The sequence below is a fragment of the Erithacus rubecula genome, assembly GCF_903797595.1.
Source record: "Erithacus rubecula genome assembly, chromosome: 1".
Classification (NCBI taxonomy): domain Eukaryota; kingdom Metazoa; phylum Chordata; class Aves; order Passeriformes; family Muscicapidae; genus Erithacus; species Erithacus rubecula.
In genome coordinates this window covers 29,403,773-29,431,458 of record NC_136658.1, presented here as the reverse complement: position 1 = coordinate 29,431,458, position 27,686 = coordinate 29,403,773, and the positions used below count along the sequence as shown (strand labels likewise).

The 27,686-nt window shown below is 48.0% G+C and overlaps 1 protein-coding gene across 4 annotated transcripts in view; it reads left to right on the top strand.

Annotated features, from left to right (window-relative positions):
- The window catches only part of GAB2 (GRB2 associated binding protein 2), a gene marked incomplete at its 3' end in the record, with an annotated part of 91,931 nt that overhangs the window by 27,466 nt on the left and 36,779 nt on the right, over positions 1 to 27,686 (top strand). For all 4 annotated transcript variants that reach the window (XR_013773653.1, XM_079300994.1, XM_079300993.1 and 1 more), the window contains exon 2: positions 24,012 to 24,312. Coding sequence is in view for 3 of the 4 variants with exons in the window: in XM_079300994.1 (XP_079157120.1) it covers positions 24,012 to 24,312 (301 nt within the window). The remainder of the gene's footprint in view (positions 1 to 24,011; positions 24,313 to 27,686) is intronic.

Here is a 27,686-nt window from a genome sequence, read left to right as displayed (position 1 = left end):
TCATTAGTGGTAAAACCAGCTATGCACCACTCAGGCATGTCCCACAGTAGGGCAACAAGATGTAGGATGGTTTGCTCACACAAAAAAACCCTGACATTTTTCAAATCCATGTATTTTTATTTGTGTTGCAGAAAATTTCTAATTTTACTAGGAATCAAACCTTGTTGAAGTATGTGGACAGCTCATATTTACCCGTCTGACTCCCTGGTGTTCATCCCTAAAGATTATGAGAGAGAAAGAGTGCAGAGCTGCACTGTGCTGGATCTCACAGGGAACTGAATTTGTGTTGAGAGGGAAATAGAGGCAAATGAAATAATTACAATCACATCAAGCAATTAAAAGGGGGGGTTTATCAGCATCCAGAAGAGCTTATTGCTCAGCCACCACTTTATCTCCTCACACAAGCAGTGTTGGAGGCTGTGATTTGAATACTAAAAGGGTGAAGCTCTGATTTAGCTAATGACCTCATGCAACATTTGGGGTTGAAATTCCCAAATCCCTAAATTTTTTTAAGGGCCAATTTTCTTAGAAGTTTTGTCTTCAAACCTGAAGCCAGGTACCTTGCCTGGTACCTGGAAGAGAGGAGCTGTGCATCAGGAATTATGCATTAACCCAGATGAAGGGCTGAGATCTCAACTATATGAACATACTGAGGTGGGAAATTCTGGATAAATCATCGCTTGGGGCCAGAAAAATTTTAAATTATTTTTAAAACTTTGCTTTTTCATACTCAAGAGAAAAATTCAGTGGAAGTGCAGAATAAAAACTCCTTTCTGGACACCATCTTCCTGGTTTCAGGCAGCCCATGCCTGGAGATCTCCCCATATACTGATCACTCTGGTTAGTGGGGATGCTCTGCCCAATTTTGGCAAGGGTAAGATGAAGTTTTACTTCTGTCTTTGGCTGTTTCCCTAGGGCTGGTTCTCATCTGCTCCAAGAGAACTAACATTGGTCCAGGCTGTTTGCTGGGAGGTGTTTACTGAAACCTCTGCTTCAGGAGGTTTCTGTACATACCTCACTCTAGGCTCACTGCAAACATCCTGCCTGGAAGAGGAAACATTTCCTCTGCCCCAGGATAACCTGCCTTCCTATAGAAAGAGAATTGATGTTTCCGGATGGAGCATATGGATGTGGAAGAGCAGCTTGCACGTGCTCCTGCTGTGCCCCAAGGGTCAGTTCCAACACTGGCCAGAGTCAGTGGGGTAGCTTCACGTGTTGAATGGCATTTGGAGCAGGACTTGCACAAGGATGCTCCCTGGAGCAGTTTTCCAGGTGCAGGAAGCAGCTCAGGGCATTCGATTCCTCCCATGCAGCAGCTGTGAGGGCAGTGGAGGTCCATGCTGGCATCCAAGGATTGGAGCTGGATGTAGAGGGAAAGCTGCTGAGAAACAAGTACAAAAAAACCAGGGAAAACAGAAAGAAAGAAGTGAGGCAGAGAGGAAGAGTCCAGGAAATGAGGTGATTTTTTGTTGTTTTGTGTTATTATTTTAAAATAAAATATCCAATAAAAGATTTCCTGCTGCATAAAATTGACAATACAGAAGGGGAAGCTCTTCCTAAATATAACAAGAGCTGTCTGGCCTCACTAGACAGCTCCTCCATAGGGACCCCTGGGTTTGATAGGAGGATGGATCAGCCAATTCCCAAGGGCCCATCCACTGCAGCCCTCTCCTTCTCATTCAATAGCAATGGATTGAAACAAAGCAGAACTGGCTCTTCCTTGCCCTCCTTCCCCCAGTACCAAAAATATCTGAAGGCTATGATGGAAAGCAATGGGAATGGAGGAAGGGAGGTGTTGGCAAAAGGGAAGGGCTGGGGGAAACCCTGGATCTCACACATGGCTGGCAAGAGGTGAGAAATAAGGAGGATGAGATGGGATGTCTCACAGAGCCTGAGGGTGTTGTGTATCTGAGAGCAGGATGTGAGCCACAGGCACCAGTGCTGTGAAGCTGGGTCAGCTGTAGGGCAGCAGCTCAGGGAAGGCAAACAGCAGGTGAAAGAGTATCATAATAGGGGTTTTGACAGTGTTGACACTCCAGCATGGGCAAGTGGGAGTATGTGGCAGCTCCTGGCTACCTGCTTGTCTTACTGCTGCTGCAGTCCATCAATAGAGGGGGGAGCAAGGTGAGATCTGAGTGCAGAAGTCAAGAATTGAGTTTTTCTTCTTGTCTCTCCCTGGCATGCCTGGTGCTCATCCAAAAGGGCACTTCTTATAACCAGCCTCTTCATGTCCTCAGAGAGCTGGCAAATAAACACAAAAGGCAAAATAACAGCGGGCAAAGAACTGTGGATGATTCCCAGCTTTATCTGCTGCAGTAGGCATTTCTTGCAAAGGGAAGAAAAATAGTAATAATGGTAAAAAATTGGCTGTTAAGTTTCTAAAAACTTACAACAAAGGAGAAAAACAAGAGGAGAAGAAAATTACTTATTTGTCCTTCCTGCTGGGATTGCACGGCACCAGCACCAGAGAGGTCACCACATTTTAATGTGTGACTCTCAGCTTTCTGTGGGCACAGCTCCATTGCTGCAGCTCAGCTCCATCTCTGAAGACTGTAGGATGAGTTTTGACAACTCTTGTTGCTATCTCCTGTTTCCACACAGCCTTTGGATTGCTCTGGCTCAACAGAGCAGCCAAAAGGCTCCCAGAGGAAACCAATGCTTTTATGGAGGAGGAGATTCTCCACTTTTTAATGACATTAAAACATAGACAAACAGCTTTGGAGCACTGTTATCTGATCTGTTTCTCTGCATTGGCCACAGCTGCAGTTAGGGGGTTGCTTAGCCCTGGTCAGTTTGTGCTGCCTGCATTAGGGGGATGCCGTTCCCACAGTCAAGTGATTTCCAAGTTTTGGGGATTTCTACACCTTTCCCTGGTACCTGTGATACCAGCTGCACTTTGGGGATAGAGAAGAGGCTGGAGGGCCTTTGGCCATGACCCAGGCTAGTAGATCCCAGGTGGTCCCTGGGGAGACATACCGAGCACTGAGTGTTCAGCGTGCCCAAGCCAAAACCTCCCATATCTGAGCAGGTTTTCAGATCTTCCTCTGGAAAACTGAGGGAATTTACCCAGCTGGCAGATGGGAGATTGCTGTTGTCAATCCACAGCTTTCTTGTATTCAGCACTTAAGGCTGAGCCAAGTTGCAGGGAAGTTGTGGCACCTGGAGGAATGCCAAGGGGCTGCAGCTTTTGATGGCTGTGGCAGCTCTTGCAGCCTTTTGGAGATGTAAATCCAGGAGAGCTTAAAACAAGTGGAGACTGTTTATATGTTAACCTGAGTGTCTGAAATGAGAATCCAGCCCTAAATCTGTGTTTCTGCTGCAGTGATGGCTTGGGCCAGGCTGAAGGAAGCTTGGCTGTTAAAATCACACCTTATATCATATAAAACCTCTATCCCCATCAGTTCTTGCTCATGTGTGGCATCCTAGATAAGCTTTTCACCCAGCCTTGATCAGCAAAGCCACAAGCATTTTACTCATCTTGTGAGGCTGTGCATAAGAAACACAAACAGGTCTTTCTTCCTGGAGTGCAGTTCCTATGTGCTCTTCTTGTATAGCCTTGGATGGTTCCTGGATGCTCTGCATGGTGCCACGTGATGAAGTAATGATTGTAATCATTGGCATTTTCACCTTCTTGCCCAAATAACTTCAGGATTCCATGAAGGAGCTTCCCAGCTGCTGTAGGAACCTGCCTGGGGAGCACGCAGATGTGCAGAATGGGAAAAGACAGCTTTGTACAATCAGAGTGATGCTGTGAGAGGTCATAGGAGGTGAACAGGGCAATTTTTGCAAGAAATGGGTTTGAAATGGGGTTTTTTGCATGTCACAAACACTGGTCTTGCTTTGTAGTCCCAAATGGGATGAGTGTACCATCCTAGAACCGCTCAGCATTTCTTTGAGCCTACAGAGGGCAGAATCTCTTCCACTACAATGTAAGAGCTGTCTCCAGCGCCAGGAACATGGATTCCTGGAGCCACTGGTAGCCACTGGGTCAAGCCCAAAGTCATCTTATGCGCCCCCCAGCACCCCAAAACACATCAGGTTTTACAGCTGATGCAAGCTGGGGTTTTCTCAGCCAGAGATGGGGTCCAGGGTTTGGTTCTGAAACAGCAGTGCTGATGCAGTGCTTGGTAAAGTGATGTTCAGCTTTCCCACCACTGCTTGGAAATGCATTGGGAATCCAAGGAAGGAGTTAAAGCACGGAAACAATTTACTGTAGATCTTTTCCATGCAGCTCTGAGATGGCTGACAGTGAATACAAGAATATCAATATTGCAGAGTGGCCACAGGTTTGGAAGTCAGTGACACAGCAAGCGCGAGGCATTTTAATGCTGTGGAGGAGAGGAGGGAGGGATGAGCAGCCCAAGACATGCTGTTTGCAGGTAGCAGTGTGCTAACTGCCAGTGTTGGAGCCTCATCAGCTCCTGAGCAAATCACAGTGTTCAGAGGGTTTCAGGACTCTGTGCCACCGTGGAGGGGTGGCATCTCTGCAGAGACTCCAGGAGCACAAGTGTCCCTGGCTGCACAACAGCACCCTGGTGAACCTGGTACTACCTCTCCTTTTAGGAAAGCATCTCTGTGACACTTTAATTTTGGTAAATTAAGGCAGAAGCAATTGCTGAGAGCTGAAAGCCTGGCTCTAGGCATCCAAGATACCCCACTGTGGCCAGCAGGCAGCCTGCCCACAGCAGGACAATGAGGTTCTTCCAGCAGCTCTGCCTTTAAGCAAGAGTTAAGAGTCAGGTCTGGGAGGAGGCAAGGGTGGTGGGGATGTCTGAACTCCCTCTGCTGAGGTATAAAACGCTGGTTGAATTCTACCCAGATCACTGTGTGAGTAACTAAAAGCCATGGAAAGGGTTTTAATCTCACCTGGAACATCCATGTTCATTCCTGATGAATTTAAGGGAGGGAGCAGCGGCTCCTTGACTTCCATGAGTGGATGTGCTCAGTTCTTTTCAGCCCCTTGCCACAAATTAGGTCTTGGACTGGCTGTTTACCCCCATTGTTACCCATCCTTCACATCCAGTACTGTGAGGACAGCCATGGCCTGGGATAATTCAACATTCTCTTTCCCTAATAAAGCAAGAGGTCAAGACTGCATGAGTAATGCAGAAACTTGCCCCTCTGGGGCAATTTGAAATGTTCTCCTTCTCATAGTAAATCCCCGTGCTTCCAGATGCTTTTTTTCCCCATGCAGCTTTCCCTTGTCTTTTTGCAGCTGGGTAGAAGAGCTGAAATGGGGAATTGTCCCAGGTGGATGTGGCTTCATAAAATTGTCTGACACTTTGGCATCCATCACCCATTAGAAACAGGCACAGGAGTGTGCCAGGCAGACTTCAGCAAGTGTGAGTCTCTTCTCCTGCTGGAAGACAATATAGGATGAGGCATTAGGACAGCCCTCATTCCTGAGCATGAGCAGGGGAAACAGGTCTCTGGCTGGCCAGTGGGAGCCCAGCCCTGCTAAAACTGAGACTGGGCTTACTCACCTTTCACCCTTCCTGCCCCATCATCCTCTTGGCATGTCCAGGCTTATAATCAATTCAGGTGTGTTAAGTGAAACAGCTGTGGATTTGCAAAGAAGCTGGATTCAGGTGTTTTCCAGGGAAAGCACTGCCTATGGACAAGTCTGGATTTGCTAGCTCAGTGCTTGGAGGGATGGAGGTATTGGGTTTGCACCATCATCTCCAGGCATCCCTTGGGAAGCCCAATATCCCACCCTGAAATCCTTTCCGAACTGGGACATGAAAATAAGTGAAACCTGTTTAGTTCTTACAGGCAGGATTTAATCATCTTAAATTATTCTAAGTGGATGGGGAAGCGCCCTGTGATCTCCAAGCCAAGCAGGTCACCTTTAATTTCCTTTTCCTTCCATCAGGAATGCTGGTGGACGGCTGTTTGATTTATTAAGCGCTGAATAACAGGGCTTTGGTGTGTATTGCTGTCAGAGAGATAAATAGGCCCCTTTGAAGGCAAGTTTCAGGCAGGTGGCCATGGCTTTTTGAGTGTATGTATCCATAAAGCCATGCTGACCCCCCCTCCTTGGACATCCACGATCTTTGAGGCTGCGCACGGCTCTCCCCATCCGCCCTGGGCCCTGCAACGTGCTCGGAGTGATGATCCCCACCGTGCCCTGCTGGGAGCATGATTAATGCCTGCAAAGTGCTTTGAGAACATCAGATTAGTAGGACAGAGCCTCATTATTATATTAGCAATCACCGGATCCTTGGCCTTTTTCGCTCTCAGCGCACTTAGAGCCGCATCTAAAAGCCAAATGCTGTTTACTGGAGAACCTCTCTGCCTTTGGGTACTTTGGGGAGGGCTTTTTGTGTTGTTCACAGGTTTATTTTTAATGATGCACCTGTGGTCCAGACTCCTCCAGGGTCCCCACAAACCACTACCCTGCTTTTCAAGCAAACACTATGCAGATTAAAAATAAAGACCACTGGGTACTCAGTGTTATAACTATAGAAACCAAATATTTGCTTCGACTATAAAAGGCAGGAGTGTTTATGAGTACGAGGCAAAAAGGCATTTCCAGCCGGACTGGAATGTATTTTAGTTCTGCAGACTATTTATAGATAGGCAGCCACTCTAAATTTGAATCTTCCCTTCCGTAAGCAATTTTTTTGTGCCTACTGGGATGTATCCTCGTCTGGGGTTTAGCAACGTCACTCCAGGGTATCCAAACAGTTTGGAGTCACCTTATGAGACATGAGACATGGTGACTTGTTTTGGGGGGTTTCTCTGGCAGTTCTGTGAAGCCACAGAAGTTAGCTTGAAAGATGAAGTATTTTCTTTGACTGTAAATTAAATATTTTGATTTGGAGCGATTGTTTTAACCCTTCAAGTGTGAAAGTAAGCGTGACTTTAAACTGAAAAATCCAAACATAGTTATGAAACGCTAAAATTAATTGTTTCAGGAGCTTGGAAGGGAAATTAAAGGATGTTTTTGGCTGACCAAACTGGAAAAAATATTGCAGAATTATTATGAATTAGAAAAACATTTCTTGCCATGCCTGTCCTAAGATTTCAGCTAAAAATGAGCCCTCATCCTGTGCTTTAGATTTGAAACTGGTAGAGATAGAAGAGAAAAACAGGGTGTAGGTGGGGTGAGTGCTCATTGAACAATCTGACAACCTGCTGGGAACAGGGCTATGTGGTGTTGGGTACCACTTGCCCTTGCCTTGGTGAGCATCAGCATCCAAGAACCTTCTCCTTATTAGCACCTGCAGGTATAAAACCCGAGGTAAGGCTTGTGTGTGCTTCTCTGAGTCCCATCATGACCCAACAGGTGCTGCAGAGACCTGGAGAGCAGCTGTAAGGTCAGGGAGCTTCAGGAAACTCACATGGAGAGACCTAAGCCCTATTTAGCAGTGATGGTGAGTGCCTACATTCCTGCTCAGCCAACTCTGTAAAACTCCTCAGTGATTTCTCTCTTGTCCTTGGTGTTTACACCCTTCAAATATTTGCAGACAGTTGAGTTGCCAAGCCCCTGCTAAGCTGCTGTTAAGCCAAGCTAAACACATGAGCTCAGAAAGTCAGTCTCTCTGGCTCCATGATAATAGTTTGCTTTGTCCTTCTCTAAATTTCCTGCAGTTCATTGATATTTTCCTGGGATCCTGGCACCTGAACCTGATGGTGATACAGGAGATTCTATCCTAGAAGAAAACCAAATGATGAATAGGGAATCCAGGTGCCTGTGGCATATGAAGCCAGGAGTGCTGGGTTTCATAGGGTCTAGGTGCTTCCTGGTCTTGTTTAACTAAGTGCAGAGAGGAGGTGGCCCCAAGGCCCCTTGGCTGAACCCAGGGACCAGCTAATCGAGGCCAGCTGTTAACCCAGCCCCACCCTGTTTACTGCTAGTACAGGACAGTCTTTGTGGAGGTCACTGGGTGCCTGTCTCGTGGTCCTTCCTTGGGCTCATCCTTCCTGTCTTCTCCTGTGAAGATAACTGTGAAGTTAACTGAAACTGAGCTTTGCCAGGCTCAAACCCCCCTGAAGACCTGCAGCATCAAGGAGATCTTCAGGGCTTCTCTCCCAGCTCACCTGTATATTGGGGGCTGCTTTCTCCTGTAGAATAAAGCCCTACTAAGCCTTATCTCTAGACATAATCAGGCAGCTTTGAAGCAGAGACTGGTCTTGCTGGCAGATGTTCCGAGTCTCCATTCTTCCATGCTCCTGATGGTATAATCTCTCACTTGATTTTCCAGGCTGTAGCAAGGAGACATCCTTGGCTTGGTGTTGGAATTTCTTCTGCATCGTGGGATGCTAAGAGTGGTTATCAGGAGTGTCTGGGCTACACATGGAGCCCACCCTTGCTGTTAAGGACAGCTGGTCTCCAGTGTTTGCTCAGGGTGGAGAACACAGCAGGGTCTTCATTGCTCATCCTTGCTGGTGGGAGGGTGAGGAGGCCACATGTAGGCAGGTCAGGGATTCATCATGGGCTTCACTCCTATTTACACAGCTGCAGAAACCACTTGAGCTCACAAAGGGCATCCACAGAGTCAACACAAAGCATGTACAGCAGGGCTGCTGCAGCTTGGTGGGGCAGCATCAGGCTGGACTGGGAGTGAGGGATGCACAGGGCATTCAGGAAGTTCTCAGCAAATGCAAAGCATGGGATCCCCTGCACATCAGGAGGTGATGTAATAAGGAGTGTCTTCCCTCAGACTCTTGCAGAGCACAGGGAATATCCTTGGAAAAACATATCCTAGGAAACACCCAGCCAGGGAATCTGAGGTACCAGATACCAGTGTAAACTCCTCATTTTTGTTTCCCAAACCCAATGCACTATGCAGGTTAGGGCAGAAGAGCCATGTACTCCATGCATTCTCCAGCACAGCCAGAGAAGTCCCATATTTTATTAATGTTGCTCTCTAAAGATAAAATGCCTCCAAAGGAGTTTGTAAATAGGGGCCTGTGCAGGAATGCAGTGACTCTTTTATCACCTGTAGGTGCAATCTGTGATCATGGCATGCCTGCATACCTGTGCCCACACCTTTGGTCACCTGCTTGCTGCTGTGAGCCAAAGATAACTGCACTGAAATATGGAGGGAGAGATGCACCAGTGTGTCAGATAAGCAGGAAAATTTGAATTGAGCAATGCTGGGATGGAAGTGCAGCACCCTAAAACAGATGTGAAAACATCTTTTAACTTCACGGTGCACAGACCTGAGCCACCAGATCACCAAGCTCAGCCTGCCCTGCCTAAGAATCTGGGGACAAGGGCTCACAGAGGACCTGGTTTTCCCTGGCAGTACATGCAAGAAAGTCCTTACAGCTTCTGAGTAAACCACTCAGAGAAACTCCATGCTCCCTTTGGAAAGTATCTGTGGTATTCCATGACCCCAGATTGCTTGAGGGACACCTCTGAAGGCCACACTTGGCTCAGCAGGTCGGGTCCTTCATGAAGGTTGGCCACAAAGAACATTTTCTTCTGGCCTTCCTGGTCCAGACACGGTGTTCCTGTTCCAGGATGGATCCCAGATGTGTGTTAGCATTACAAATACATCTCAAATCCCAGCTGCCAAGTCCTCCACCCCCATCCCAGTCCATCGTCTAGAGAGATGATTAACACATCCTGCAATAAAACTCATCAGTTACTGCTCCTTCCACCTCTCTTTGCTGCAGGTTCAGGTTCCCACGCGCTGTTTTCTACCTCTCAGTTTGCAGAACCGGTGCAGGGAGAAAAATTACTCCTCAGCCATCATATAGCTGCACTTTCCACCCCCAAAGTATTTTTGCAGATGGCAGTTCAGTCATTGTTTTGTAACATCCTTTGGAGTTTGAGTCTTTATTTGATGCTAGGAAAAAGGTGGCACCACAGGGTAAAACCCCCTTTCTCCAGGGGTTTTCGACAGATTGATGGCAGCTGCAGAATCTGACCTTGCAAACTCCTGCCTCCCAATCTTGCATTCAGCCTTCTGCTGCAATTTATTCTGTTCACTCCCATTCTGGGTAATGCAGCTCATCTAACACCCAGGGTATGTGAGCTTTTTGAAACTAAGAATAAGCAGAGGTTAATGTGTTGCATGTCTATCTCCAAGGTGCTTCCTCCAGGTCATTTCTTTAGGGGTGAAATTTCAGATACTTTTTAGGCATACTCGTTAACCTTTCTATGCTAACTCCCTTAGTATCAAAGTTATTTGCTTGAGATAAAGAACATCACATGAGAATGAGCCACAAAAAAGCATTTGAGCTTTAATATACTGCCTAGTATGAGCCTGGTGTGATAGTCAGGGCAATGAGCAGGGCACAGGATGGAGCTCCCAATGCCCCCAGGTCTGAAGGCATCTTGTGGTGTCTTTTTGTCAGCGCTGCACTTTCCAGGTGCTTTCTCGGTGATGAAAGCAAATGGAGCTTTTGTGTCCTCTCTAATAACCTGAGAGTCCTGTAGAGCCTGAGCACTTTGCAAGCTGCCTTTCTGGGAGGAGAGCAGCTTCATCTTTATGACACTAATGGAAAAAACAAGACCTAATGACAGCTAATCCTGCTTGTTTCACTTACAGGGCTACTTGTGGTGCCGAGCGGTGTTTGCACTGTCGGTTTGGCTTTTGCTCAGCAGTGCCCTGCTCCTCCACATCCATATGAGTTAGTTTGAATCAGGGATTTCTGTGGAGCAAATCTAGTGATTCTCTTGATAAGAAACTCTGGAACAGGCAAGAGCAGGGTCTGGGTGTAAGTCTGGACACCTTTGATTGGAGGGTGGCCAGGATGCAGCTTTGCTGCCTCGTGAGCAAATCCCACCATGTGTGGATGGGTTCATCTACCACCCTTCATCCCGTTTTCCATTTAGGTTGTTGGAGGAAGCAACATGGGGAGAAATTAAGGTTTCTTTCCCAAACCCACGGGTTCAGGGAGGGATGAGCACTGCCTAGGAAGTGGGACCAGGAAGTCTTGTTTCTCTGGCTGTGTCCATTTGCCATAGGAGCTGAATGTTTCCTTTGTGGTTTGGTCTGTGAAGGCTTGTGTCTAGCCCTTTGCTCTCGTGCCAGGGAGTCCCAGCACTTCCATCCTGGAGCTGTCTCACTGAGACAAAGGACATCAGTCCGCACACAACTTCCCCAGCTCTCCCTTTTGCCCTTCTGACAGTTTTGTGTTGGAGTGGAGCATGTGCAAGTGGGTCAACAAAGAGGTCATTTTTCCCAGTGCAAAGTACCCTAATAAATTAACCAGTGAGAATTTTAATAATACATGAAAGGAGAGACGTTTGCTGCTTTTGGAAAGGCTTTTCAGCTATTGATGGGGTCAACAGCTGGGTCAGTGGCCGTTGGGATTCCAGTGGAGGGAGAGGTGATGGGCATCATCCTCCATGATGGCCATATCCTTGCTGTTGGGACAAAACAGAGCTAGCCCTGTTTCAGCCCACTGATACAAGTGTTGCTACCAGTTTGTGAACACACATTAATGGGCAGATAGAGGAACTGCTGTGGAGTGCTGGTAGTGTGGAATTAGTACCCACCCTGCTGTCCGCTCCTTTGAAGCCTGAGGCACATGGGCTTCAAGCTGGGCTTCCAGCTGGGTTTTCAAAATGAAGAGAGCTGTGTGATCAGTCAGGGAAAACAGCAGACTACTTCAGTTGTGTCTGGCTGCAGCCACTTTTAATGGAATAATTTAAATTTAAGGAGAAAAGGCTAATCCACAGAAGCCACATAAAACAGTCCTGTTGATCTGGTAGATCTTTGGCTGTTGTGAGGTGTTTTTCAGCACCTCAGATGATTTACTTCCCTTTGGCTTCCTTGATTTTAAAGAAGTAGTTAAGTAAGGCAATCTGTCACCATGATCCCTTATTTTTCTGCCCTGTCCAGCTGGATGTGTGGCCATTCTTCAGGTCAGAGTCAGAATATTTCATGTTCTCACTGTGCTGTTGGTCAGATGGGAAACAGGAACAACCAGAAACCCTGCAGCATTCTAAATATACCACTGCAAGGGCTTCTATAAGCTCTAAAAATTAGAAGACAATAGTGATGTGACTGTTCATAAGGAGTAGGTTGTCTTTGAAGGGGCCAACTTCTCATCCATTTGATCTTCTCATCCGTGTTGACTAAACCATACTACAGTTTATCAAGTGGTCTATTATGCACTTGAGTTCCCAGAGCCAGATAGAGTATTTGAGCTCAGTAATATCTTCCCTGGGCTTTGCTTGCTGGCAAAATGCAAAGGCTGGGGCAGACACGTGGTTAATCAAGTGCCTGAGCACTATGTTGGCTGCTGTTCCTGTAGGCCATGATAGACTCTGCCACTGCCCAGTCATCTGCTCTTGCAGCACTTGTTAAATCCTGACTGTCTGCCTTTAAGGTTCTACTTTTTGGGGAAGGTCTTTCCTCCTGCAAGGGCTTTCCTTGCTGTCTTCCAGAATCTCCCAGATTCTTTGTGGATGGTCTCTGGAGACTGCATCTCCTAAAGCCTTGTACTGCAACCAAAACTCTCAGGGGCCATCTTCCCTTGATTTTCATAAGGGTTTTCATCACTGAAGGGACATAGAAAGGTTTGAAAATCTGGTATTGGAGGAAAAGATGAGCAATATGGAAACCACGTGGAGGTCTGGGAAGCGGTGGGCTTCTCACCTTTCCACCAAAACATGGAGAAAGAAACAGATCAGGTTAATCCTGATTGAGTCACTTCCAGTCCAGAAGGCAGAAGAAATGTTCAGAAGGGACTCTCCAGGCAGCAATAGGTCGATGCCCAGCATCAATCCTGGGCCAAATTGTGGAGCCCACAGGTCTGCTAATGTCAGGTGAGCTGTCAGGCAATGAGGGTTTAGCCCCAAGCACCTGGCAAGTGAATTAAAACCTGGCAGATCCCAGGAAGATGTCACCCACAAATGGGCTCTTCTTTGTACTGTTTTACAGGGATTAGTACTAAGTCTCAGCACTTCCCTAAGTAAAGCAGATCTAATGGCAGTGGGGAGGAGCTGCCTGTGGCACAAAGGGTAATGAAACAGTAAATATTGAACACAAATTCATCAGACAGGGCAGATCACTTGGCAAGCAGAGCACGTTTGAAAAAAATATGTTAGAAGACAGCCCAATGCAAAATTGAACATCAAATGAGAAAGAAATAAGATTGTTCCTACAGAAAGGGACAGTGAATCACCAAATGCAGGCTTTTCTGGGTTTGGTAGAAAGAATCTGTGTGAGCAGCTCCTGATGTGAGTTGTGACTGCAGTAGAAACAGCTACAGTGACCTTTGATGTCTAAATGAAGGGGTAGGAGGTGCATTTATTTTTCCTTATGTGCAGCAACAGCAAAACGTGTTGGAGTAGCTGGCTGCTAATGTTGATGCCAAAGAGGAAGAAAGGAAACACGACAGTATTGCAGAAATGGTGTTTAGCACAGAAATTCATAGACTGGCAGCTGGTTAGTTTCCTGGAAGAGATGAGGGGTTGGAATAGCCAGGTCATTGTGATATTTTCTCTCTGTGAACATGCTAAGGGAGCTCCAGTCTAGTGGAAAGGGCATCATGAGAGCCCTTTGCAAGATGTCAAACCCACAAAGTGACAGATTGGAAGCAACCCCCTGCTTGTTTTTTTCTTTCTGGAGGTGGTGACTAAATATGAGGACAAATGATCAGTTAATGGGGTCCATATGGGCATAAATGTGCATTTAATTAAAAGCCTGTGATATAAAAGAAATCAGCTTACAATCCGAATAATTCAGGTTGGAAGGAACCTGAGGAGTCCTGAACTGCCTCAATCTGTGATTCTCACAGGTATGGGGGAACTTGGAGAAAATTTCCTTTTGGAGGCACAGGATGTGGAACTGGAAGTGAGGACTCAACACAGACCCCAACCAAGTGTTGTCACTGACAGATATTTTGGCTATTGAGGACATCTCGAAAGACATACCTCACTGCAGCAGGCTTGAAAACAGCAATCTGCATGTTTTAGCTGGCCACCCTCAGCCAGCTGTGCAACAGCTGCAGGGTGCAGATTTAGGGCTGTCCCCGTGTGTACCCTGCATTATCCCCCAGTGTCCCAGCCTGTTAGCCCCTCTGCCTGAGCATGGTGCTGTCAGCACAGCAGTGGGCAGGCTGTGAGCTGGCAGGGCTGAGGGAGAGCCCTGGGGAGTGTCTGTGTGTGCATGTGCTTTCTGGGAGTGTCTCCTGGAAACCAGCAAACCCCACAGCAGGTTTCAGAGGGGCTTGACAGAAGGATGAGATAATTAAGTCTCCATGATTTTCATCCAAAAGGGTGAGCTGGAGGAGGAGAGAAATAATTTTTAACTAAGGAAAGGCTTTCACACAAGCTTACATGTTATGAAGCACCAGGGAATCCACTCATTCAGAGTGCCCTTTCAAGCTGTAGGTATAAACCTGAGGCCCTAAAATAAACTAAACCATGAGAATCCAGCTGATGGGTGAGTGCCATTGGTGCTGATCTCCACAGAGATGTCTTTCTCATACCAGCTTTTGACTCCACTTCTGATTTTTGCCCACATTTAATGTGTTTGGCTTCACAGCCTCCTGCCTCTCTGCCTTGCCAAAAGGGAAGCACCCACATTTCCTGGAGCAAAGCAAGGGCACCATGTGGAGCCATGAGGGTTCAGCTCTGCTGTGAGGGTGGGTGTGAACAGTGCTGCCTCCCTTGCCCCTTCCAAGCCTGGCACATTTGAACATCCATAGAGGGTCACTCCCAAGTCCTTTTAGTGTGGAATGCTGCACAGTGGTCAGTGAGCCAGGCTGGCAAGACTCCCTCCTCCTCCTCCTAGTATTTTCCCTGTTGTTGACAGTTTTCATTGCAGACATCCGTCATCACGCATGGTGGCACTCAACGACCTTGGGGGGATTTTGTTTCTGTGACCTTGTTCAGTCTCCAGTTGAGGCCAGCTAAACTTGAATTCTTCTGTGCATCCTTCAGCAAGGTCATTGCCCAAAGGGGGTGTCCTTTAGTGTGGCCCAAGCCTGGCTCCTGTTCCTTCCCTGTGATATCCTGTCATTCTTGTTGTAGGCCAGATCTCCATCACCTTCTCCCTGCCACTGATGGTTTCCCCAGCATCTCTCCTGTGCTGGCCCTTTTTCAAACCTGTCTCACTAGTTCCTGGCAGAGAAGCTATCACAGCCCTTTGATCTTCCTTGTTGCCCCCTTTGTGCCAGCAGCTGTGATGTTGGATCTGCCATCCAGACAGCTACCATGAGGAGGTGCAGAGGGCTGTCTCCCAGACTGTGAGTTCAACATTAGGCTAATTTCTCCCATTGCAGAGGTTAGTTGAGCTGGAAGTGGTTACAGACGATGAGACAGCTCATTAAAGTGGCTGAAAATTAACAAGCCTCAGAGCTTTTCTAAAATTAGAAATCATCCCTGGAAAGGCAAGCCTACCCCAAATATTCTTCTACAAGCCAGACTGCTTTAGATGACAGGGAAAACATCCTCACACTTTACTATCAGCTTCACCCCCATGATATCTCCAGCTCATCCTATCAAACCAAATTAGGTGGTGGTTTCTGCTGTGCATAGAGCCTGTTAAGCTCAGAAGAGCCTCAGTATTGCCCTGTAAGGCACTTTTTCTGAAGCCTTTAAGGAAAGCAAGTGACAAGGCAAGAGAAGTGGAAAGCATCCTAACATACCTCTCATTCCTGATACCCAATTCTAAGTCCATCAGTATTTTCATCTGCCTTCACCTGAGAGACTGAGAGCAGAGCAGTTTAATTACAGGATTCACTGCTAGAGCTGACATGGGTGTATATATCTCAAATTGATTAAAACTAAATCTCAAATTGGCTTTTTCAGATTCATTTCTTTGTTCAAAAGTTCTGCTTTAATTCAGCCTTGCTTTGAAACACAAGGTGTTTGGAGCTTGGAAAAGGTTCAGTGATAGGGAATAGATAGTAGCCCCTTCCCCTTCTCCCTCTGGGACTCATGGATGCTCATTGATGTGGGACAAGAGAAACCCTGAAATGCTGTGCCCTGCCTGGAAATCTTCCTCAGCCAAGCCCAAGCCTGATGAAAGTAAACCTTGTCCTCTCTTGAGCATCTTCCTGGGTATCACAGAGAGCTGGCAAGAGGTGACACAGGGTGGGAGAGCATCCATAACCTCCAGGAGAAGGCAGAGGGGACATGTAGAGAGCTGCTTTGTCTCAAGACGTCCATCACTGGGCACTCATGGGGTAACTCATCTGTTTAATGAGCTCTTTGTGAGCAGAAACTGGAGTACATTTGCCAGAGAAGCCTGGGGCAGGAACTGTGGCTCCTGCCAGCACAGAGTGGGTGCTTTTGGAGCAGATCCCTGCTCACAGAATCATAGAATGGTTTGGGTTGGAAGGGACCTTAAAGACCACCTAGTTCCAACCCCTCTGCCACAGGCAGGGACACCTTCACTAGAGCAGGTTGCTCAGAGCCCCATTCAAACTGACCTGGTAAACTTCCAGGGATAGGGCATGCACAACTTCTCTGGACAGTGAGGGCAGGAATTCAAGGTAGCCCATGGCTAGGACTAAGGGAAGGGAAATTGCTGACAGTGCTGTGGAATTTATTTTGCTCTTGCAGAGGCCAGAAAGCTAGAAAAACTCAGTTATCAAAATGCTTTGCTCCAAGTCATTTATTCATGCTGTGTTCCCATGTCCAGCCCTGCTTGTGTAATGCCCGGGAAAGCTCTTATCAGACACTGATACCAGAGTCTCAGGAGGGAAGAAAAATCTCTGAGCAGCTTGCTTTTGCTTCCAGAAACCCAAAGTTGAAAAAGCAAACTGAACTCTGCTTTTGCTCTTGTGCTCACACGGCTCAGGCTGACTTGCTCTGGTGGGTTGGTCAGCTCTTGAGCACAGGGTTGAGTGTAGCCAGTGGTGGCAGCTGGGTTTTGCAAACAGACCTGGAGAGCAGCAGCCTTGGTGTGCTCAATGTAAAATATGTGTGGCTGTATCATGATATGTATGACAAGTGAAATATCACATCACAGGCTGCTGGGACATCCTGTCTGGTTATTGCAGCCCCATGTCCTGTCAGCCTTCAAAGAGGCCACAGAGTACAAGCCTGGCTATTCTGGATCTCCAGGGAGCCACTGGCTCTGTCTGTTCCACCTGCCTGCACCTCCTCTGGGTGCTGCTCCAGTGCCCCACAAAGGATGTGCCACGGCAGGGCGGTGGGAGAGATTTCAGCTAGGAATAACAGAGTGGAACACAGAACAGGGCTGAATAGCAGGAAATAATTCCAGATAACAAAATCCATGCAGGAATGCACTGGAGGCTCTGCACATGGACAATTTGCAGCCAGCCCCAAGGCAAGAGCTGGACTCCAGGTTCTTCCTGTGAACCCCTTGCTTTCCTTTTGCCTTCCCACTTGCAAAGGTGCCATGCAGCTTTCAGCAGAAGGAATTACCCAGAAAATGTTGCTTTAGTCAGTGAGAGTTGAAAAATGCCAGTGCTGCCCATTCCCATGCTAAATGCTGTGGGTGGATGTGGAATGTGTGGCTACACTGGTCCCACATCGGGATTCAGAGTCTGAGTGGTCTCATCAGGTCCCATATGGCAAGTTCAACACTCCTCACCAGGACTGGACCTGATTATGGAAGAATAATTTAAATTTGAAGATAACTGAGGTCACAAGAGCTCTTTGGAGTTCTCTGAACCAACTCCCACTCAAAGTGGGTGTAGCTTGAATTTAGGGCCAAGTCTGGGGGTAAATCGTGTTACTCCTGGCCTGAACATCTCCAAAGATGGAAATCTGGGGTGTTTGTTGTTCTGCCCCTCATTGGGAAGCCTTTTCCTTAAATCTAATGAGACTTTCCCATTGCATCTCATGCTATCCCCATGCTTCTCCCAGTAGATTTGGGTCCATCCTTTCTACACCCTCCAGACAGGAGCACTCCTCGACCTGCCAGGGATTCCCATGTCCTTCATTCTCAGACAGTCACAGCTTGTCTGGTGGTGTAAGTACAGTCTCCCTGTTTGGTATTTTGTTTTTCCATCCCATCCTCAATCAGGCAGTCCAGCATCCCATCAGAAATGTTGCCAGTGCCCTCACACCCCAGAGAGAAATCGTTATTTTCCCAAGATTGACCATGCAGTACAAAGCCACTGAAATCTTTTCAAGCAGAGAGCTCCTTTAAAATAAATACAGAGGGAGATGTTTTCTGCATTGTGTCACTGCTGTGTTGCTTGTCCCATCCACAGAGGGTGGAGGTGGGGAGCGGGTCCTCCAGCTCACACCAGTGTACCTGTGGCTCCAGCCATCCCTCACCCTTCCTTCCATGCTAGGAAACATCTCCGATGGCAGGAGCTGGTTTTGGAGCTCATGTTTTTAAAATTGTCTTAAAAATAAACAGGCTTTAGCCTGTGTTTGTGCCTCACCTCCTTGAAACCCCCTCTCCCCCAGCCTGGTGCAGGATGTCTCCTGCTGCTCTGCTGCCCTTGGGTGGATATCACATGCAGTGATTCCGCATGTGCTCTGAAGCCTAATTACACCTCCAGCAGAGGAGGAAAAATCCCGGGAGGGAAGGTCAGTTTGACAGCCTGAGATATGCACTGGTTGGGGTTTTTAATTTTTTTTCATCACCTTCCCTGTATTCCTGAGCAAGGAAAAGCCTCTTTGTAGCCCAGCAAGGGTTGCCGTGCCCCGCAGGGTCTGGCAGCTGCAGCTGGTGTGATTAGCACTGCCAATCACGGCTCCAAACGCTGCTGCTGAGCCTGTGAGGGCTCAGCCACGGCTCAGCCTGGTCAGCAGGGAGCAGCTCCTTCCCTGTGAGGGGAGCAGGAGCGGGGCTGGGGCCTCCATCATCCCTCTGAAGGGTGCTGTGAGTGATGCTGGCACCTGTCTGTTCCCAGCATCCTGTGGAAAGGTGCAGTGGGCAAGGAGAACCACAGGGGGATCTGGAAGAGCCCCTCTTTTCTTGGAAACTGGGGACACTGGGGCTGTGTGAGGGCAGTCAGCCAGCACAAACATTACCTGCACAGACACAGGGGGCTTTCTTGCTGCTTACAAATCGACTTCCAAGCCACATTTCCTTTGAGTTAGCTCTAACCCAGGGAGGGGAGAGGTGTTCTTGCATGAATAATAAAACCAGCATCGTCCTGTCCATCAGACGAGATAAAAAGCCCCCAGGGACACAGAGGAAGACAACATTATTATACAGGTCACCAGTAGGTTATTCTCCAATCCTCCTGTATGGGGCTGCACTGGCTGATGCTGGCAGCAGCAGCCGCAACAGGGGACCTGCTCCTGCTGCAGGGCTGTGGGGAGGGGTGGGCACGACAGGATCCACCCCAGTGCTGGGGTACACGGTCCAACAGCTGCAATTGCTGCACATGGCACCCAAGCCACACAAAACATGCTCTCAGCACACCCCTGTCATATCTATCCCCCTTTCCCAGGAGTGATCATGCCAGGATGACAGCCTGGAGAGGACATCAAGGTGACACAGTGACTGGGAAGAGCAGTGAGAGCTTTCCAGGTGCTGTGGTTTTTCTCACATGTTCCTGAAGTGTGAACTCTCTCTGCCACACCAGATGTGCCAGGAGCCAGAGGGAGAATGTGCTCAATGGGGTGCAAAACTAATCTGCACTGTAAAGTGAAAACTGTATGTCTGGGACAGACTCAGGGCTTTCTGTGGATATGGTGGCACCCCTCTTGGCAGCTGGTGGCCACAGGGACAATCCTGCTGGAGCCATCCTGCACCCAGAGTCTCTCTGGTTCTGGGCAAGAACCAGAGACACAAGCACCTGCTTGCCCTGCTGTGGGGTTTCCTGCTTGAATCACTGTCCCCAGCTTAATCTGTGTGAGAAATTTGCCTAATGTCATGGCTAGGTCACTCATCCTGCCTGCCAGCTTGGATTAGTTCCTGTGATTTGTGTCAGATTTTGGAAGGTTTATTTCACACTGCTGGTGGGCATGAAGTTGGTGTCAGGGGGAGAAGGAAGAGAGCAGAGATTTCCTGGGAAATATACAGGTTCTTCTCTTCTCCTCTTCTCTTCTCTTCTCTTCTCTTCTCTTCTCTTCTCTTCTCTTCTCTTCTCTTCTCTTCTCTTCTCTTCTCTTCTCTTCTCTTCTCTTCTCTTCTCTTCTCTTCTCTTCTCTTCTCTTCTCTTCTCTTCTCTTCTCTTCTCTTCTCTTCTCTTCTCTTCTCTTCTCTTCTCTTCTCTTCTCTTCTCTCTTCCTCTTCCTCTTCATCTTCCTTTCTCCCTACATGTGCTGTAAGGGTGTGGTGGTAAAAATATTAGTGTTTCAGATTAGAGAGATGTGGCTCAGAAGTTGATGCTAATTGGAAGAACACCTTTCAACCCGTAGCTAACAATCTTTGACTGGTTCAAACTCCTCACTTTGGAGCTAAAATAATACTGAGTGGGCCACTCCTACAGGCCCCAAGAGCCATCTCTCCATGTTGTCATTACTTGATTCCTTCTCACTGTTTAATTCTTGTGGCACTTAGCAAGTTCCCTGGGGATGGATACCTGGCTTTACTGCCATTTAAATTATTAATATCCCAACCACTGCCTGAACCCCCCCTGAACATCCTTGCTAAGTACACTCAGCCAGTGAACCCAGCAGCACTGCCTCACCTCTGCCAACCCAGCTCTCCATAAAACAACCAGCTCCAGGTATTATCCAGCTGGAGGGAGTTCCATTGTGTAAACTTTAACTTTGCTATGGCACTACGGAGGTGGGAAAAATTTGAGCAGCAGCCGTGGTTCTCAGCACCCAGGGAGGATTCTCATTGCAATAGGAGCATGATGGGCACTTTTTTGACAATTGAGTCTTTAAAAGAAGTACTTGCCAAGTGTCAAAATTCTTCTCAGTGATATTAAGGGCCTTTGGCAGCCGTAATTTAACCGTGAAGGAACCTGATGCTGGCAAAGGACCGCACAGCTGGAAATTTGTGCTGCAGAGCAGCATTTTATGGCTGTTAAGCTGTTAGCCTCTCAAGGTTGTAAAGCTGTTAAACAAACACAGCCCTTGGCTCACAACACGTGTCAGGGAGGCACAGTGTTTTGGCAGGAGCAGACTGGTGGCAACAGGGGCTTCAAAAGAGCTGTGAAGAGGTAGAAAGCAGAGAAGGAAAATTCAGGTGGAGGATGAATTGCCTATTGGCCATCACAGCTTCATGCTGGGAGAAGGTGGTCTTGGAAAGAGTTCTTAGGTTCACATGGAGTTGAATCTTCCCCTGGTTTGGCATCAGAAAAGATTGCCACACACATGGATCCCATACATCTTACTGCTGTTATAGCTGCTGGTCACTAGACCCTTAAATCACTCTCTTTGCAGGAAGGATATCCTAGGGAAGCCTAAATGTGGAAGATTTGGATGGTATTGGTAGCTTTGAATGGGGAAATGCGTGTCCCAGGAGGATGAGCCACATGCTGCAAACTGTGTATCCCTTGCTGCCTATAGTGACATGTTGGAGCAAGCTGCCTTACTGCCAAGAGATGCACCAAGAGCAGCCACAGCCTGGCAAGCACAGGCTGAGCCCTGGTCCCAATAAAGGCATAGCAAATCCACAGGCAAGAAATAAAATACACTTGCTGAGCCCAACACTCAAAAATTCAGAGAAAACGTCCCCAGAAATAAGGAGGTTCCTGTCTATTTCTTTACTGTTTACTCCCATTCTCTTCTAGCAATCATTGCTTATTCCTTTGGCTTGGAAGCTGATCTTAGGAGGCAGGAACAGCTGGTCCTGCTGTGGGGAAGTGTGGTAGGAGATGCCTCCAGCTGTGCTGCCTGCAGCCACCTGTGCAAGGCAGACACTCCTTAGACTGCTGCCATGAGCTCTTTTTCTGGCTCAGAAGCTGTCTTAGAAGAACACCAGTGACTCTTTATCATTAGGAGGGCACCACACAGAGATGGACAGGGTAGTCTTCCCTGGCTTGTGGGACTCCTGCCTTGTCCACTGGTCCCACCCTTCACCTCCTGAAGCTTTCCAAGTAATGTTGTGCCTGCAACACCCATTATTCGGCAACCAGCCTGTTAAAACTCATCCAAAACAACCAGACTGTGTGTGTTACACTGCTTTCTCTGCCAGATCTTGGCTGTGTGGTACCTTTCATTGCTACCAGACAGACCAAAGAGAACTGAAGGAGTTGTGGTTCTCACACTGAGGATAAAAAGAGAGGTCGTGGTAGCATCATTTGTCTTGCTTGCAGCATTTCCTCCTGTTTTTTCCATGAAAACTGTACATTCCAGAGTCTGGTTTCTGCACTTTGTTGGTTTTGTAATGGAGTGTCTCAGCCATGAAGGGAGGCTGCAAGACTGGACTCTAGATGGTTGGAAATGCTGGATGTCTGCATTCAGGTGCTGGTTCATGTGATTGCACAACTCCATCTTCTTGCAGTCCCCTCCTGATGCGTGCCCATGTCTTAGTCCTGCCAGGTGGCTGCAAAGGAATGACTCAGTGTTAACTCAGGAAGAAGCTAAGGGGACATTTACCACCTAGAACTAGGAAAAAAAGTTTCATGGGTTTGTTTCCCAATGATTTGGGTGATCCATTTTGAGGAGACGGACTCGTAAATTATTGCTGCTGCCTGCTGAAATTGGTTTTTTTCCCTCCCTGATGGACACAGCTCCACTGTGTCTATTTTGTCACTCAAAAGAAGCCATTTTGATGAGAAGTGGGTGAGATTAAGCCAAAATCTGCTGGCCTTGCACGTCCTCTTGCTAAGCAATTTGCTGCTTCGCTGCCTTTGGAAGATTGCACTGAAGTTGCTTTCTTGGCACCAGCAGCCCTTTTGAGAATTAGTGCAAAACTAATTTGATTACAAATCTCAAAGACACCAACAAAAGCTATTTTTAAGCTTTTGAGAAGTATGGTCTGAATCAGACTGTTCAGGGAAAACACCACAGGAGTTTTCAGCTTCAAAATTCTCCCAGATTGTGGGATCCTGGTGCAGTTGGCTGGCTGAGATCTAGCACGTGCCCATCACCAATGTGTAAAGCTTGTGGTCAGCAACTGGAGACCATCATGAGGCACCCAGCACACTTCTTGCCTTGGTGCCTCTCTTGGGTGGTGTTTCTCTCTAAAGGTGTTTGCTCTTCTTAGAAATATTGTGTGCTTCCTCATAACCCAACCTCTTATCAGAACTCCACAGCTGGTGATATATAAAAATATAAGTAAGGTAAATCTCATTAAAAAAGCACCATTGTCCAGAGCCAGGGCAGGATGGTGGGGTTCACTTCCCCTCCCTTGACATCTTCTGGTACAAACTTCTGGTACAATTCTCCCTGTAATTTCAGTTTTAGCCTGTAACACATTATCCTTGTGGCTATTCCCCCTCCTTTGGGCTCCCAGCTGTGCTGGTGTGGGGAGGGCAGCAGGGCTGCAGCTCTCAGAGCCAGGGCTGATGGCTGACATTTGTTTTGCTGGTTTGCATCAAACTCTGCAGCCCCCTGAGTCCATTCTGCAGGTAGTTTGGCCGGGGCTGCCGTCAGCAGTGCTTGGAAGGATCAATGATAACCTTTTCCTTTGCTAAGGAGTTTCCTATGTGCCAGGGAGAAGAGGATGCTGAAAAACAAATGAGGCTGGGATTCTCCATGGGTCTCCCTGGCATTATTCCTGATATTTGAAAATACAAACCAGTTCTCCTTTGGTTTTATTAGTCTTTCTATCCTGGCATTTAAACAGTCTGGCATGGTCAGTATCTGTAGACACAACCTATGATGCTCTCAGAATTTTTTCTGAAGGTTAGGATGCCCAGGGTGCTGCATCCGAAGTGCCTCAGTTCCTCCGAGCTGCTGGAAGGCATTTTGACATAGCAGCACCCCGTAATGCCACTGCACAGATTATCCCATATCACGGAGAGAAGGGCATTTGGGTGCTGGGAGCATGTCTGTAAGGTTCCTCTGAGCCTCAAGACTGGTACCTTTTTGGATCATCTTATGCTATTATACTATTTCAGTATTTAATTCTCCTGGATTTCAGTATCGAACTGAAGAACTGAGCTGAATCTGTGCACCTCTTGCAGAGGTGAGCCCCTGAGCAGCATCCCAGCCCATGGTGAAGTGTCATGTCCCTCTGTGTCAGCCTGTGCCTAGCAGTGGTTTTACACTCTCACACATTCAGTAATGGGGCTCATGCTTGTTCTTGTCTTGGTTTCAGGCATGGAAGAAACGCTGGTTCGTCCTGCGCAGCGGTCGGATGAGCGGTGACCCTGATGTCCTGGAGTACTACAAAAATGACCACTCCAAGAAACCTCTGCGTGTCATCAACCTCAACTTCTGCGAGCAAGTGGATGCAGGCCTCACCTTCAACAAGAAGGAGCTGCAAGACAGCTACATCTTTGACATCAAGACCAGTGACAGGACCTTCTACCTGGTGGCTGAGACGGAGGACGACATGAACAAATGGGTTCGCAGCATCTGCCAGATCTGTGGCTTCAACCAGTCCGAGGAGAACACAGGTACCATGAGAGACAGGGCCATGGCTGAGAGCATCTTCTCTCCTGTCCTCCCAACAGGCCCAGGTCCTCTTTCAGATCAGACCTGTAGGAGGAGGGTGCAGCCTGCCACAGGGCTGGGAGGGCTGGGGAAGTGGGTCACGAGGGAAACTTTCATGAGGCTTTCCTGCCTTTGACATCTAAAGAGCTGTCTTGGCTACTGTGAGAGCCAGTCATTTTTATTCTTCATAACTGTAGACATTTCAGTCTCTTAAAAGAAGTTGGTGGTGCTTGGGGAATTTTTAGCTGCAGCCTTTTCCCCTATCCATCAACAAAATCCCTTTGAGAGTGGTGGAAACCAGCAGTGGAAATCCCCCTTGCTTAGAGGTTTGATGGAGTAGGGGAGAAGCTTTATTGGAACCATTCTCCTTTCCACTGCAGTTGTCCCCACTGTTGGCAGGCTCTCATGTGAAGGACAGACATACCTGCATCCTGCATCTGCATCCCCATCTCTTCCTGGGACCCTCAGGGAAACCATTGGGAGGGAGGAAGGAAAACTCCAGGGAGTTTATGTGCAGTGAGGGACCCATTGTCCGAGTTGTGCTCCACCATCCAAACTCAGTGGCACTTGGGCAAGCCTCTGCATTAAGCACCAGTGAGCTGCCTCTGCTTTCCCAGCTCCACGAGGGCACACATAAATCCCGAGAGAGATGGGATAGGGAAGTGTGCCTGGGGTGCAGCCTGGGGTGCAGCTCTGCAGTCCCCTGCCCATCCCATTCTACCTGGTAGCACCTCCGGGTGTCTTTACTTACCGTGGTCCAGTCTCATCCAAGGGACTGCAGGCCTGTGTTGTGTCTGCATGAAAGTGCCTATAATGACGTCCAGCTTGAGTGTGTTTTGGTCCCTGGTGGAGCAGCTGCCATCCGCAGGAGCTGAAACCCTGCCAAGAGCTTGTCAGGCAGGACAGCAAACAAAGCATCGCAGCGGCGCGGACGCGATCTTCACTGACTGACGCATGAAACAGGATGTCACCTTGGCAATGGCTGCACAAGTGGCAGAAAGGATCCTTGATAACGTTGCCAGCCAGATCTTGCAGGGAAAGGTCAGGCTAAACAAATTACATACTGTTCCAATGGCAGCAGCACAGCCCTTGAGGTTCAGCAAAATTGTTCAGGCCCCTTTTTTAAGAGCTGTTTCATTGCAGGATTTTCCATTTTACGTGCATTCAGCTGGGAGAACTGTTTTTCTTCTCATTTAGTAAAATGAGCTTTCAGCCCAGCGGCAGCAGGATCGATACAGGACTTCAGTGAAATATAAATCTGGGCAGCAAAAGGAAAAACAATCTCCCGCTTGCAAGTACATCTGTCCCAAAGGGCACACAGGGATCATCAGGCTGCAGAGATCCAAGCACTATTCCCTGCAGGATCATGGAGTGACATCAGCAAAAGAGGAACAAAAATCCCTATTTGTAACAGAATCACAGCTCATTAATGCTGTAGGGAAAGTACCCACTTGAAACAGTACCCAGCTGCCAAAGTGTGATTTTCTGAGTAAGCCAAGAAAAAGCCTGCAATGGGGAATACAGCAGATGTGTCCAGATGCTGCAGCAGAGAGGGAGCATGAATTATGCAGGGCTGGTGCTTCACCTCAGTCCTTGCTGAAGCAGTGACCCCATGCTCACCTTTCCTTCACCATCCCTGCCAAGTAATGCCAAATAAATCATCAGTTTCCCAAAGTGGCAAATGTTCATTTGAAGAATCCATGGCCCGAGGCTGAGCAAAGAAGTTGAGGGATCATTGGAGCATGTTGGGTGTTGGGAATCTTGTCCATCTTGGCATACATAAGTTCATCACACATCCTTGGTGAGGTGTCAGCTGGAGGGAGTAATGAAACAGTCATAGCAGTGTTTGTAACTGTGCTGTGCTGTGCTCCCTCTTCATCACCTCTTTGAAGTCAAGGGTGGATGGATGGGAGAGGATCAAGAGTTTGTGCGAGATTAAGACAGAAGCAGAGCTTGGGACACTTGGCATTTTGCTCTTGGGCCTCCCTCCCCTCATCCTGTGCCTTGTTGTGGCCTCTGCCTTGAAGAATGAGTCTATAATTGGATGAACCAAAAAGGGAGAGGAAGAGGTAACCGTGAGCAGGAATAGCTCCATGCTAATTGTAGCAATTAATTAACTAAACCTCCTTCTCCCAGCAGACAGGCAGCATGGTGGAACAAGATCAGAAACTGCCAAGGAAGCCACTGTGCACATTTTTCTGGTTGTACTTGTTCCTGGGTATGTTTTACACTGGCCCAAAAGCCTTTCTGCATCTGGCCCCACAGCCAGGCTGTTCCCAGCTGGGCTGTACCCACATCCTGGCTAGGGGAGCACTCCATCACCAGCAAATGCATTTGCTGCAGCTGCCATCCTGTGCTGAATTACTGACCCCTCAAAGGGACACGCCACATCAGCTGAGCCCCAGACTCTGGTCACTAGTTTGCTTATAACCCAGTGGTGGTAGAGGAAAACTCATCAGCTTTTGGGGCAGTGTGGGCAGAAGCCTGTTGCACCAGCTCCCTGTGATGGTAGGGAAAAGGCAGGATAAAAAGGCATTTTAGCATGATTTAATAAGCAAATGGGTACCCTGGAAGCAGCAATGCAAACCCTCTGCACCAGTGTGGGACTGTGCATAGGTGCTGCCCATGCTCCCAAAAGGAGAAACAATTAAAAGGCAAACAGATTTACACCCTTTGATGCTTCCTTCCGTTTGCAGCCCAATGGGAGAGTGTAAATTTTCTGTCACTTGGTTTTCACATTAGTCCTTCATGTCCTGTCTAGACAGGGGGACTCTCAGGATTAAGAAGGAGGCTGGACTTTGGGGCAGTTGAATGTCAGGCTGTGGCTCAGTGCTGGTTTGCTGCTCTCCAGCTGCATTACACATCTGGCTCAGCGGAAGGAAGCTCGTTTCAGCCTCGGGGGCCTGAGTGTCAGTGAGGCAGAGGGTCCTGCTGGCTGTCCCAAGGAGCAGCTGCTCAGCAAACCCCAGTGGCTTTGTTCCCTGCCCCGACCTGAAAATAATTGCAGGGCAGCACGATTGCATCTGCCAGGAGAAGGGAAATTAAATTGATTCTAAAATGTTTACCCAGACTGTGGCAAAGCTCTTTGTTTCTGTTAACACCTATTTACTTTGAGAGCTAATTACTATTTTTGAACAAGCAGAACCTCACAGGATCTCAGCTCCTCTGCACGTCTGAGGAAGCCGACCGTGCTCAAGGAAAGTGATTTTGCTGCTGTCTCAGTGCTGCTTTACACTGCAGTTTGCACTGCTGCCACCTTGAGTGATCCAAATACAGTGGGGGGAGACCAGCCGGGGACCCTGGGCCACAAGCTGCATGAGAAAGGCCAGCACGTGGG